General features: G+C 48.4%; 1 protein-coding gene across 1 annotated transcript in view; it reads right to left on the minus strand.

Annotated features, from left to right (window-relative positions):
* Positions 1–13,506, minus strand: part of PCNX3 (pecanex 3) — a 55,721-nt gene that overhangs the window by 10,387 nt on the left and 31,828 nt on the right. Inside the window, 10 exon segments of the mRNA XM_087914120.1 lie at positions 1,062–1,277; positions 1,900–1,958; positions 4,235–4,364; positions 5,219–5,327; positions 6,124–6,301; positions 7,813–7,960; positions 9,164–9,314; positions 10,727–10,819; positions 12,737–12,842; positions 12,991–13,100. Coding sequence (XP_087770246.1) covers positions 1,062–1,277; positions 1,900–1,958; positions 4,235–4,364; positions 5,219–5,327; positions 6,124–6,301; positions 7,813–7,960; positions 9,164–9,314; positions 10,727–10,819; positions 12,737–12,842; positions 12,991–13,100 — 1,300 coding nt within the window.

The raw sequence follows: 13,506 nt of genomic DNA on the forward strand, positions 1-13,506 counted from the left end.
ATTTGGCAGATCGAATCCCACCAGGCTCAAGGTTGACTCAGCCTTCCGTCCTTCCGAGGTGGGTAAAATGAGGACCCAGATTGTTGGGGGCAAGAGGCTGACTCTGTAAACCACTTAGAGAGGGCTATGAAGGCACTGTGAAGTGGTATATAAGTCTAAGGGCTATTGCTATTGTTTTCTTTCCTTCTTTCCTTTCTTCCCTCCTCCCCAGTGTTGTAAAAGCACTGTGAAGCGGTATAAGTGCTATTGCTATTACTTTCCTTCCTTCCTTCCTTCCTTCCTTCCTTCCTTTCCTTCCTTCCCAGTGTTGTAAAAGCACTGTGAAGCGGCAGAAGTGCTATTGCTATTGCTATTCCTTTCCTTTCAGTTAGAATGCAGAGTTGCAAACGAACTCTGCCCACAGTCGGCAGTTCAATCCTAAAAGGCTCCAGGTTGACTCAGCCTTCCGTCCTTCCAAGGTCAGTAAAATGAGGAGCCAGACTGTTGGGGGGCAAGAGGCCGACTCTGTACACCGCTTAGAGAGGGCTGGAAAGCACTATAAGGCGGTATATAATAAAATTATATTGCTATTTAATTTCGTTGTATGAGGTGCAATGACAATAAAGTAAAGTAAACTAAGTTCCGTATTTTTGTTGTTGTTTCCCAAGTCTTTTTTTCCCCTTAAACCCAAAAGAAAAGTTTTTTTTCTAGTTTCGTGTCTATTTTCTGAATTAACATACGACTCTTTACTCCAAAAAGTATCCTTGCTTTATGCACGAAAAGGGAAGGACATTTCAATTCACAACCACACAGGATTCAAAAATCCCAGCCGCCGGTTCCCTGCCCAGTTTTGATCCAAATCAAAGACTATCAGTACTTTTGTCGCTACATGGAGGCCGCTTCTGGATTTTGTGCTTGAGGTGCGGGGGGAAAAAAATAAAAAACTTTGATTTGGGGGTCTTACTTGATTATGAGATGGATTTGTTGTTAAGAGGCACGGCTAGTTTGCATTTGTCTGGAAAAATCTTCTCTGGTTACCTCGACCGCCCGCCCACCCAACCGCAGCTCCCCCCTCGGCTCACCGCGGAATTCGAGGCCTCGCAGCTGGAAGGTGACCAGGCCGTTTCCGATCTCGATGAGGTGGACGAGGCTGTTCAGGTAATCCGAGGCCAGGATGAAACAGTCCCCCGTGGTGTAGTTGCCCCAGCGCCCCAACACCAGGTCCCCGCAGAGGGTGTGTTGCAACGAGCGGGTCAGGTGCTCGTAAAAGATGGAGTTCAGGTTGTTGTCATCGGCACCTGCAGGATGGCAGAAGCAAAGGAGCGGGTGAGCCAAGCACTCCGGAGAAAGGAGCAGCCGGCTTCATTTCCTCTGGAAGATCTGCAGGTGGACCTCAGGGTGCGGTGGCCTAGAGGCGGAGCACTCGCCTCCCTATCAGGAGGCTGTGAGTTTGATCCTAGGTAGAGGCAGATATTTTCTCCCTCTGGGCACAAATAAGAATACATCTGCTGAATATATAACTCCATGCTGGCAACAGGAAGGGCAACCGGCCATTCAATACACAGCTCCATTCAGTCGCCCGGACTCCGCCCCGCAAGGGATTATGGAGTCGTTAAAAGAAGATCTGCAGATGGTCCTCGAACTTACATTTTTTAAAAACGAGTGTTGGAAGTCACAACAGCCCTGAAAAAAGTGCCCCCATCCCCACATTCATGGCCGTTAACGGCATCCCACAAAATCGGCACATGACCGTGAGAGCAATGGCCCTCGGAATGTCAGAACTGAATCGTTACGTGCTTTTTGAGGGGGTCTGCTGTAACTTCAAACGATCGTTAAGCAAACGGTCCTAAATCAAGGATTACGTGTACCCATCTCTTCCCTTGCGTGATTGCCCACTGTATGGGCTGTCCGATAACCTACCGGGGTTGCGGTCAAGCTGGGTAGACAGTCGGGTGTTTGAATGATCCACTCTCTTGGTGCTGGGAAGAAGGAAGGAAGCAGATTAGATCAGGAAGAGGCAAGTATTGTGTTGTGTTGTGTTGTTGTTATTGTATTGTATAGTCATACTTACATTTTCATCTATCTTATATAATATCACCTCAAGTCATTATCCATCCTACTTATCTTTAAATAGATTTCCATTTCATATTTCAATTCATTGATTTGATATAATTACCATTCCATTCATACATATATTTTCTATTCTTCATCCCCTTATTATTTCCATTTTCAGCTTACCACCTATTTTATTTTACATACATCATTGTCATCCTTCGCTTTCTCTAGACCAGCATATAATAAACAATTTGAAAAGAGTAAAAAAAAGATAAATATATTTAGGATCCACATGGTATATCCCCTCAATCTATGTAATTCAATAGTTTTTCATTTCCTATTTTAATCGTAATAAAATACATTGTACATTTCTATTATCCATTAAATAATATATATATGGATCTTTGGTTGTTCGGGTTTTCTCCCACGTAAGATTCGAAGTATCTGAGCGCGTTTCGATGAAGTCTCATTCATCATCTTCAGGCTTGTGTCTTCGGCTCTGTGCTTCTCAGAGTGATGTGAGCTTGCAGCTGCTTCTTCCTTTTAACTGCTAGTGGGGGTGTGACTTGATTGGGTGGGGGCTTGGCTGTGTTCTGATTGGGTGGGGGTGTGTTCTCATTGGCTTCTGGTCTGTGGTCGTGTCTCATCTTCTGTGTGGGTGTGAGTTGAGATGAGACACGACCACAGGCTCAAAGCCGCACTCAACTGCATCACTACCCACTTCAAAACCCTCCGAGCCATACATGAAGCAAACTGACACCCACCATGAAGATGCGGCACGACCACGAACTCGAAGCCAAACAGCAGGATCACAGCTCACCAGCTCAAATCCCCAGCAACTAAGACTAACCTGAGCACAACCAAGCCCCCACCTGAACAGAACACGCCTCCAGCCAATCAGAACACGGCCAACCCTCCTACCAATGAGAACACACCCCACCCAATCAGAACACAGCCAAGCCCCCACCCAATCAAGTCACACCCCACTAGCAGTTAAAAGGAAGAAGCAGCTGCAAGCTCATATCACTCTGAGAAGCACAGAGCCGAAGACACAAGCCTGAAGGCGATGAATGAGACTTCATCGAAACGTTGCCTAGATACTTCGAATCTTACGCGGAGAAAACCCAAACAAAGATCCACATACAAATACCCATGAGAACCTCAGAAAACACACACATATATATATATATATATGCAAAAAAAAAGGTTAACAGTAAAATTCATATACTAACATATATATATATATAGTTATATAGTTATATGATAAAGTGTTTCCCAGCAACGTTTAAATTTCAAACTTCCCCATCTATATTTCCAATAAAAAGAAAGGAAAAATACTAACACATATTCCCATGTGGTATCCCCCTTATATTATCCCTAACCCTTATCTCTAAATCTCTTGGCCTTAACATTTCTTTTAATTTTAGCCAGCTTTCCCTTTTCTAAGTTTTCCCGGTCTTTCTTTTTTTCCCCTTTTAATCGTATTTTCCTTTCCCTCTGCCTGTTCTGTTCTGTTCTGTTCTGTTCTGTTCTGTTCTATTCTATTCTGTTTTATTCTATTCTTTCATTCTCTATTCTATTGCATTCCACTCCATATTCTATTCAACAAGAATGCTTCTGCCCCTTAGTGGATGTCTGAAGAATTGCAACCTGCATCTGATCGCCCAATTCGATGCGATAAATTGAGAGAGACACCTCATCAATCCGATTTCATGATGCTGATTGTAGACTGAACACAGACTTTAGGTCGCCCTTCATGTACAACAGGGGTGTCAAACACAAGGCCACAACCGTGGTGGGATTCAATTTTTTTTACTACCGATTCTGTGAGCGTGGCTTGGTGGGCGTGGCGGGGAAGGTTACTGCAAAATCCCCATTCCCTCCTCAGCCCATTAACCTGCTTTCCAGCTCCGTTCTCCTGTGCAGGGCAACCAAAGAAGACCCAGCCAATCAGCTGGGACTCGGGAGGTGGAGAATAGATATGGGGGCGGGGCCAGTCAGAGGCGGGATTTGCCGGTTCTCCCAACTACTCAAAATTTCCGCTACCGGTTCTCCAGAACTGGTCCAAACCGGCTGAATACCCACCTCTGATTTATTCTCTTTGTTCTTGTTTATGTTCTTGTCTATGCTTGTTATCTTGTACACGTTTGACAAAAACAAACAAACAAACAAACGAATAAAATAAATATTCCCGACTCACTTGTAATCGCGCTCCCAAAATTTGACTGGGCGAGCGTAAGACATGATGAAGACAGCACTGCCCAGCAACGGGTTGAGAGGCGTGGAGAACAACGCAGAGAGAACAGCCTGGAGGAACAACATGGCTGAATCTGGGCCCAGGCAAGGGTTAAGGACACGTCAAACAAGCCAGAGATAACCCAGGTTTTATTTCCAAATCTCTGTCATAGGCAGAAGGAATGAGCTGGAGAGAGATCTGAACCCAGGACAAGTGCTTCCCAACCTTGACAACGTTTAAGATGGGTGGACTTAATTCTTCACGGCTGGCTGGGGAATTCTGGGAGTTGAAGCCCAGCCATCTTTTCTTTTTTTTAAAAAAAAAAAAAAAGTTTATAGTATAAAATACAAAAGTATAAAGGGAAAAATAGGAAAGGGGAAAGAAGGGAAGAAAGAAAGAAAAGGAATTGATTTCTGACTCCCTTTGGTGCAGGAGAATAAGATAATAGCATCGAAACTTTTTTTTTCCCTATTCTTTATTCAAAGCGATCAATTGAGCCATCTCGGCTCGTTCCATCAACTTTTGCAGACAGAAGTCCAGCCATCTTAAAGTTGCCAAAAAACTGGGTTAAAAGAAAAGAAAGCTGAGTCCAGGGCAGAACTGTAACCTGAAAATTCCTTCCTTCCATCCATCCTTCCTTCCTTCCTTCCTTCCCTCTTGCTGCTTTCTTCCTTCCTTCCTTCCTTCCCTCCCAACCTCTCCTTCCTTCCTTTCTCTCTCCTCTCTCCCTCCCTCCCTCCTGCAATCCCTTCCTTCCTCCCTCCTGCAATCCCTTCCTTCCTTCCTTCCCTTCTTGGCTTCATAAATAAATACATAAACACCCAAACAAATAAACAAATGCTCTCTTCAAAATTTCTCGAGGCCCCGAGTTCCACAGGTTAACTGTTCCTTTGGTTTTAGCCAGGGAAGGCAGACCAGTTCCTTCCTCCCCGTCTCGGAAAAGGATACGTGGCACGGCGAAGGGCTGGGCAAAGGCGTGGAAGGCGGAGCCCCAGGTGATCTGCCAGGGGGCGATGTAGGTGAGGACGAACCGGAGCTTGTACAGCAGGTCCCACAGCTGGGGAAGAGAAACAACGAAAACCACAGAGAGGGGAGAAAAAGAGAAAGTTGAGGACTACCTGCATATCCACAAACCCCAAGCACAGCTGGAAATCTCTGCGGGCCACGGGGTCTCTTCCTCTTAGATCAGGGACCTCCAAACTTGGCAACTTTTAAGACTTGTGGGCTTCAACATAGCTGGCTGAGGAATTCTGGGAGTTTGGGACCTCTAACCTAGACCATTTCAATCAGAATAGAAATGGAGGGGACCGTGGAGGTCTTCTAGTCCAACCCCCTGCTCAAGCAGGAGACCTTAGACCGGAGGTCTCCAAACTTGGCAACTTTAAGACTTGTGGACTTCAACTCCCAGAATTCTCCAGCCAGCATAGCTGGTAGCCCTTCTGTGCATGGTCCTCCAAGAAAAGGAGTTGGAAGAAAGAGAGGCTAAAGAGAGAGGGGGGAGGGAGTGGTGGATGGCTGGCTGAGGAATTCTGGGAGTTGAAGTCCACAAGCCTTAAAGTTGCCAAGTTTGGAGACCTCTGCCCTAGACCGTTTCAATCAGAACAGAAATGGAGGGGACCTTGGAGGTCTTCTAGTCTAACCCCCTGCTCAAGCAGGAGACCTTAGACCGGAGGTCTCCAAACTTGGAAACTTGAAGACTTCTGGACTTCAACTCCCAAAATACCTCAGAGCCAGCTGGCTGGAGAATCCTGGGAGTTGAAGTCCACAAGCCTTAAAAGTGGCCAAGTTTGGAGACCTGCGTTCGAGGCACAAAGAGGGGTGGGGGGTGGGGAGAGGCCCAAACCAGCACCCACCTTGCTAAAGAGGATCGACATGATGAAGTAGTCGGTGAGGAAACCCTCCGAATACTGTTTGTAGTCGAACTGGAAGAAGAGGACGGTGAAGCCCAGGGTGACGTACTGCTGTGGGGGGCAGCAGAAGGAACTCCGCAGAAGCTTCATGCCGGCCACCGTGAGGAGAAGAGCTCGGCACCTACGGTCGGATTAGGGAGAGGAAAGACGGCGACAACCGTTACCAATCCCTCTCTCCAAGAGACAAGAGAAAGGAAGAAAGAAAGAAAAGTCTTGAAAGATTTGCCCCTCCCATTTATTGTGGGAGGGGTCAGCGATAGAACCTAACAGAAAAGAAGAACAGAATTAGGAATAGAATAGAATATAGAAGAGGATGTATATAAAAATAGAAGAGAGGATAATATAAAATATATAGAATGGAATGGGACTAGGACTAGAATAGAATATAGAATAAAATAGAATAGAATGGAATAGAATAGAATATAGAAGAGAATAGGATGTATATAAAAATAGAAGAGATGAGAATATAAAATATAGAGAATGGAATGGGACTAGGACTAGAATAGAATATAGAATATAGAATAGAATAGAACAGAACAGAACAGAACAGAACAGAACAGAACAGAACAGAATAGAATAGAATAGAATGGAATGGAATGGAATAGAATATAGAAGAGAATAGGATGTATATAAAAATAGAAGAGACGAGAATATAAAATATAGAGAATAGAATGGAATGGGACTAGGATTAGGACGAGGACTAGAACAGAAATAGAATGGAATATAGAATAGAATAGAATAGAATAGAATATAGAAGAGAATAGGATGTATATAAAAATAGAAGAGATGAGAATATAAAATATAGAGAATGGAATGGGACTAGGACTAGAATAGAATATAGAATATAGAATATAGAATAGAATAGAATAGAATAGAACAGAACAGAACAGAACAGAATAGAATAGAATAGAATGGAATAGAATAGAATATAGAAGAGAATAGGATGTATATAAAATAGCAGAGAAGAGAATATAAAATATAGAGAATAGAATGGTAGGAATAGGAATAGAATATAGAATGGAATAGAATAGGGAATTGGGAATGGGAATAGGGACAGTATAGAATAACAATACCACTAGACTTATATAGCGCTTCACAGTGCCTTCCCAGCCCTCTCTAAGCGGTTTACAGAGTCAGCCTTTTACTCCCCCAACAATCTGGGTCCTCATTTTCCCCAGAGCCAGTGAGAATCGAACTGCTGGCAGTCGGCAGAATTAGCCTGAAATCCTGCCTTCCGACCACTGCACACACACCCCAGCCCATAGAAGGAGCCTTGTCCATAAACTCTGCCCCCCTTTGTACGTGTGACAGGACGTCGCAAAACAATACAGGTATCCTTGCATTGTAGGCTTTTTCCTCCTTTGGACATTTTGTAATGTGGTATCATAGGCTCTATTCTCGCTCTGGGCACCCTGAGAAATAGATCTGCTGAACAAAACTCCTCACTGGCAACAGGAAGGGCATCCGGCCATTCAAACACTCTGCTAGCTTCACTCAGTTGCTCAGGCTCCACCCGGCAAGGGATTATGGCGCGTCAGATGATGATGATGACGATGATGTCATAAGCTCTGCCTCCTTTGTGATGCCCCTCCCCCCGCCAGTGGGACTGCAGGCTGGATGGGATGGGCTTACGGGATGCAGAGCTTCTCCTGCCGAGGGCCACTGGCCCAGTGGGCGTCGATCGTCAAGGCGTTCAGCACCACAGCCGGGTAGATGACGTACTTCTCGACGCACTGCAGCCAGGCGTACAGCTTCTCAAACCACATCAACTCAGCAGCGCCTGGAAGGACAGGAGGGGCCAAGAGAAAAGGATGAAGACCACCTCACTCCCCCCATTTCAATCCCAAATCGCCTCAGATAACCCGCTTGGAACAAGCTAAAGCCCAGCGACTCTGCAATTTCCCAATCTGGTCTACAACTTGTCTACAGTTGAGCCCACTGTTTTAGCTCCCAGAATCCCCCAGACAGCCTGCTTCAAGAGGGGTGGACTTCAACTCCCAGAATCCCCCAGCCAGCATGTTTAAGAGGAGTGGACTTCAACTCCCAGAATCCCTCAGCCAGCATGTTTAAGATGGGTGGATTTCAACTCCCAGAATCCCCCAGCCAGCATGCTTTAAGAGGAGTGGACTTCAACTCCCAGAATCCCCAGCCAGCCTGCTTTAAGAGGAGTAGGCTTCAATTCCCAGAATCCCCCAGCCAGACTGCTTTAAGAGGGGGGGGACTTCAACTCCCAGAATCCCCCAGCCAGCCTGCTTTAAGAGGGGTGGGACTTCAACTCCCAGAATCCCCCAGCCAGCCTGCTTTAAGATGGGTGGACTTCAACTCCCAGAATCCCCCAGCCAGCCTGCTTCAAGAGGGGTGGGACTTCCACTCCCAGAATTCCTGGCAGAGGCCATGTTGGCTGAGGAAGGTTGGGAGTTGAAGTCCACCCATCTTTAAATTGCTCAGATCCTGCTGTCAGCGTTCCAGGGAAAATCCACTCCTGTCAGTCACTCCAAGACGCAGGTCATCTCCAAACACTTTTCTTAGAGGAGCACCTGGCGCACATTCTGTGGAATTCCAGAACTAAAAGCTTCTCCCGGCTTCCCCACAAAGTCCCAACCGGCAAACCATCCCCTTCTTTTCCCTCATCCCCACATCACGTGAACCAATCCCAACAACGTAAGCTCTCCTTCTTTCGGCGCCACGCTCTGTAACCTTGAACTATCCAAAGGATGATCTTTGGTCCGCTGAGAGCTACTCAAGCAACCTTTCTCCCGCTTTCTCCCGCTGTGTGGCAGCGATGCATTCCACAGCTGACACCGGCGCTCTAGATACAATCCTTTTTCCCCGCAAGAAATTACACGGGGGCATCCGGTCGATGCCCAACCGCTGCCTTCACTGGCGACCAGCACGCCTAGGGGTTGGGGATGAGCGGGACAGTCACACGGCCCAGAGCCTCCCCAGGCCCTCCATTCACCGCCCCGCTCCAGGTGGCACTTACTCCGGACTTCAAACTGGCTGTATTCTCGGGGTTTCAGGACGGGCTGCGAGAGGCAGAACCAGGGCAGCTGCTTACGGAGTTGCGGGAGGAGGTAGTGGGTGACAAAACCCACCAGCCCCGCCAGGGCGTAGAGCACGTAGCCTAGGACGGACTGAGGAAGGCAGAACAAGGAGAAATGCAAAGGTTATAGGCGGTCCTCGACTTATGACCGTCCGTTTCGCGAACGTTTGAAGTTACGACGGACTCCCCTCCAAGGAACTTATGACCCCGGGGGTGGTGTGGGGGGGTGTCACGTAACCACACCAGCCCTGCAGGAGCTGGGCTCGCACACCTTCCACTACACACGGCCACCCATCCATCCAGTTAGTCCTTGACTTACGACAGTCGAGCCCTTCTGTTCAGTGGGGCAGCTGTTAAGCAAGTGCGGTCCCCTTTTACGACTGTTTTTGGGGCCACGGTGAAGTGAATCACTGAAGTGGTTTTAAGTTAGTAACACGGGATCTGGCTTCCCCGCTGTTCTGACCGAGGCTTCCCGAGACCGTAATTAAGCCCACGCTTAGTCAAAACAACTCGTTTCATTTCAACGCTGGGAATTATGTTCACTCCCAGCCCGTAATGAGTCCCAAACGGTTCCTTGAGATAAGCACCCACCTTCCTCTCCTTGGAATTGCTGCCAACAACTAAAGTGCCAAATGAACGGTAAAAAAACCAACTGAAGTACAAACTCCACACAGAATATATGTTTAATCTGAACAGAGCGAACGACTTTGCTTCCTGCAAAGGTTTCTTCACCTTTGCCTGTCCTTTATACCACATGGGAGGGGCAATCACCTCCCAGCCTTACTCCCAAGTTTCCCCTTTTGTTTCAGCTGCTCTCACCCTCTAGCAGCTCTGCGCATACGCGCCCTGGGAAGAGGCTCCCCTGGTTCTTCTGCCTCGCTTCTGCCAGACTTTGGAAGCAGCACCCGACTGCCAGATGGCCCCTGCCCCATCCCTGCATCGGATGCAGGACCCTCGTCCGAGTCCTCTCCAGAATCCTGGACTGGTCCCTGTGTCTTCCCCACGGTCTGATTCCGCTGCACAGGTTGCCAGCAAACCACAACACCCACTGACCATGCGTGTCAGGAGGTCCCAAAAGGGGATCGCACGAATAACAGAATTACCAGAGTGGGATGGGACCTTGGAGGTCTTCTAGTCTGACCCCACCCCCTCCAGCAGGAAACCTTATACCAACCATTTCAGACAGTTTTCCGATCTCTTCTTAAAAACCTCCACTGTTGAAGAACCCACAATTTTGGTGGCAACCATCACAAAATACAAGCCAGTTGCCTCTGAAGTTTGATCATGTGACCCTGGGGATGCCACAACAGTCGTAGGCGTGAAAAACAGCCGTAAGTCAGTGCCGGTGTAACTTTGCACGGTTACGACACGAGCTGTAGTAAGTCGAGGATTACCTGTACCGCCAGTGTTCCCCTGCACCCACACACACCAAGCCGCTACCCACTGCCCACCCCACGACTCCCTCCCTTTCCCTACCCCTCTCAATGTTCTTGTCTTAGGTACCTCAAGAGCAATGAAGACGGTGCTGGCGCTGATGGCGAAGGTCAGCACGGCGATGATGAAGCACATGACGAGGTCGGAGTGAAGGATCTCGCGCTGCATTGGGCAGAAGGACAAAAGAGGTATTGAGCCAGGGTGGCGCCGTTGGTTAGAGTGCAGTACTGCAGGCTGTCAGGATTCCAGCAATCGCCCCAATTAAATCATGATTCTCGAGCCAAACTTCAAAAAACTTCAAAGGATTTATTAAGAGGCAACATACTGGCATTGCCCCGTACGAAGCCAACTCTGGCATACGTAATTCACAGTCACCCATGACCCTGTTTCCCCCTCTCCCCCCTGGGTGTCTCATAAACCAGATTCTCCAATTGAGCAGGTCCACAGGCTGGGTGTCACCAATCACGTTCTTCAATTAAATATATTCATGGGCAAAAGCTCTGGTAGTTTAGCTACAATCTTTTAAGAGAAGAGTTGGAATGTACTTTCGCGTTCAAACTGCTGCACGGCTCTTCCAGATTTCCTTCCTTCCTTCTCCCCCACACCTTTTTTTTTTGTCTTTTATGGCAACTACTAAAACAGGCATAGGGATGTTTTATGAGTGGACACAGGCTACTTCTGCTGACTGCTGGCCTGCAATTTGATTCTCACTAGGCTCAAAGTTGACTCAGCCTTCCGTCCTTCCGAGGTGGGTAAAACGAGGACCCAGATTGTTGGGGGGCAAGAGGCTGACTCTGTAAACTGCTTAGAGAGGGCTGGAAAGGCACCGTGAAGCGGTATATAAGTCTAAGCGCTATTGCTATTGTCACGGTTGATTCACTATGCAGCGCTGCTCGCAACCAGACAACAGTAACGGGAGTGTGTCACCTGGATGCGTGAGACAGGCTCAAACCCCGAGGTCATCCCTTGGGATGACTCAGAGGCAGACAGGCTGTTTCCAAAATACATCAAGTACAATTGATTGGTGGACATTGGACAGTGGGAGGTTCAGGGGGAAAGGAAAAGGTTTTCCTGTGGGGTCCTGTCCCTGGAGGGTTTTTTTTTTGCTGTTTAACACAGTGGGGCGGATATGCTGAACAGCACGAAAGGAGAAGCCAGAAGCTCTGGATTTGGCATGCACCTTCTCCACGGCTGGATCTCCTTGGACACCCTTTTTCATCATGGTTTAGTTTAGGAGTGTCAAATTCAAGGCCTGCAGGCCGGATCTGGCCCTCAGGTCCACCCTGGAAACAATGGACCAGCCCATGGTGCCTCTGTGAAAACAAGGCTCCCTCCGTTTTCAGCTGGGGAGGCCTCCTGCAAGCCTCTGCCAGTGAAAACAAGGCTCCCAATCTCCATTTTAGGCTGGGAAGGCCTCCTGCAAGCCTCTGCCAGTGAAAACAAGGCTCCCGATCTCCGTTTTAGGCTGGAACAGCCTCCTGCAAGCCTCTGCCAGTGAAAACAAGGCTCCCGATCTCCGTTTTAGGCTGGGACGGCCTCCTGCAAGCCTCTGCCAGTGAAAACAGGCCCCAATCTCCATTTTAGGCTAGGACGGCCCCCTGCAAGCCTCTGCCAGTGAAAACAAGGCTCCCAATCTCCGTTTTAGGCTGGGAAGGCCTCCTGCAAGCCTCTGCCAGTGAAAACAAGGCTCCCGATCTCCGTTTTAGGCTGGGAAGGCCTCCTGCAAGCCTCTGCCAGTGAAAACAAGGCTCCCAATCTCCGTTTTAGGCTGGGAAGGCCTCCTGCAAGCCTCTGCCAGTGAATACAGGGTTATGTTTTGATGGCAGAGGGTTGCAGGAGGCTGTCCCAGCCCAAAACGGAAATCAGGAGTCCATTTTCCCTAGCAGAGCGCTCGGGCCATGACAGGCACCCTGACACGAGTGAGGTCAAGCTGGCCACGCCCTTAATGGCCACGCCCCAACCCTCCCCCCGCCAACGTCAAACACAACCCTGAGGTGGCTCTCCATGAAATCGGGTTGGACACCCCTTGTTTGGTTCCTTCTCCCCATTAACCGAAGGGGTGGCATGGGCCTTCCTCACCAGGGAGTTGCGCAGTTTCTCCGGGAGGGGATCCTTCACACCAACCGGGGGATTGTCCACGTTGCGGTTGTCAAACTCGGGGAAAAGCTTGGTGCGGATGAAAGACCTAACCGTCGTCGGGGGAAGGAAAGAAAAAAAACGGTTGGTTGGATTCCAAAGCAGCATCCAAGCCAACAGGATCTCGTCTTTTCCCTAGCGAACCCCCCCCCCCCAAGGTTTGGGATGGGTGTGTGTGTGTGGGGGGGGCTACAGACCAGAGGATGGTGGGGTCGCTGCTCTGGCGGCTGAGATGGTAGGAGAGGGACACCAGGATGCCGCAAAAGACCGAAAAGAGGACGGGCACATGCTGGTCACCCCACGGGACCTGGAAAGCGGAAAGAGAACACAAAGGGAAGTCCAGCATGCAGGTGTTGCCAACGTACCGACGGCACAAAGCACAGGTTTGTTTACAAAGCACAGCCAGGTTGTTTGTCCAGGAGCAGCAACAACGTATTTTAGGATGTCTACGGAGATTCTCAGTCCATCCAGGTCACAGTTGTCCCAAAAATGCTTTTTATTTTTGTCGAGAGGGAACGGGACTTTCTGGTTTTTCTCTGAAGACATTTCGCTTCTCATCCGAGAAGCTTCTTCCCCTCTGACTGGATGTGTGATGAACCCGGGGCGTGACACAAAAATAACAACATCGCAAAAATAGGAGAAGGTCCCTTTAATGCCTCCAACTCAGCCCCAATGTCCAATTGCCCTCAGGAGGATATCAAAACTCTTAAAAA

The sequence above is a fragment of the Pseudonaja textilis genome, chromosome 16 (genome assembly GCF_049901715.1).
Source record: "Pseudonaja textilis isolate UNSWEBS1 chromosome 16, rPseTex1.2, whole genome shotgun sequence".
Classification (NCBI taxonomy): Eukaryota; Metazoa; Chordata; class Lepidosauria; order Squamata; family Elapidae; genus Pseudonaja; species Pseudonaja textilis.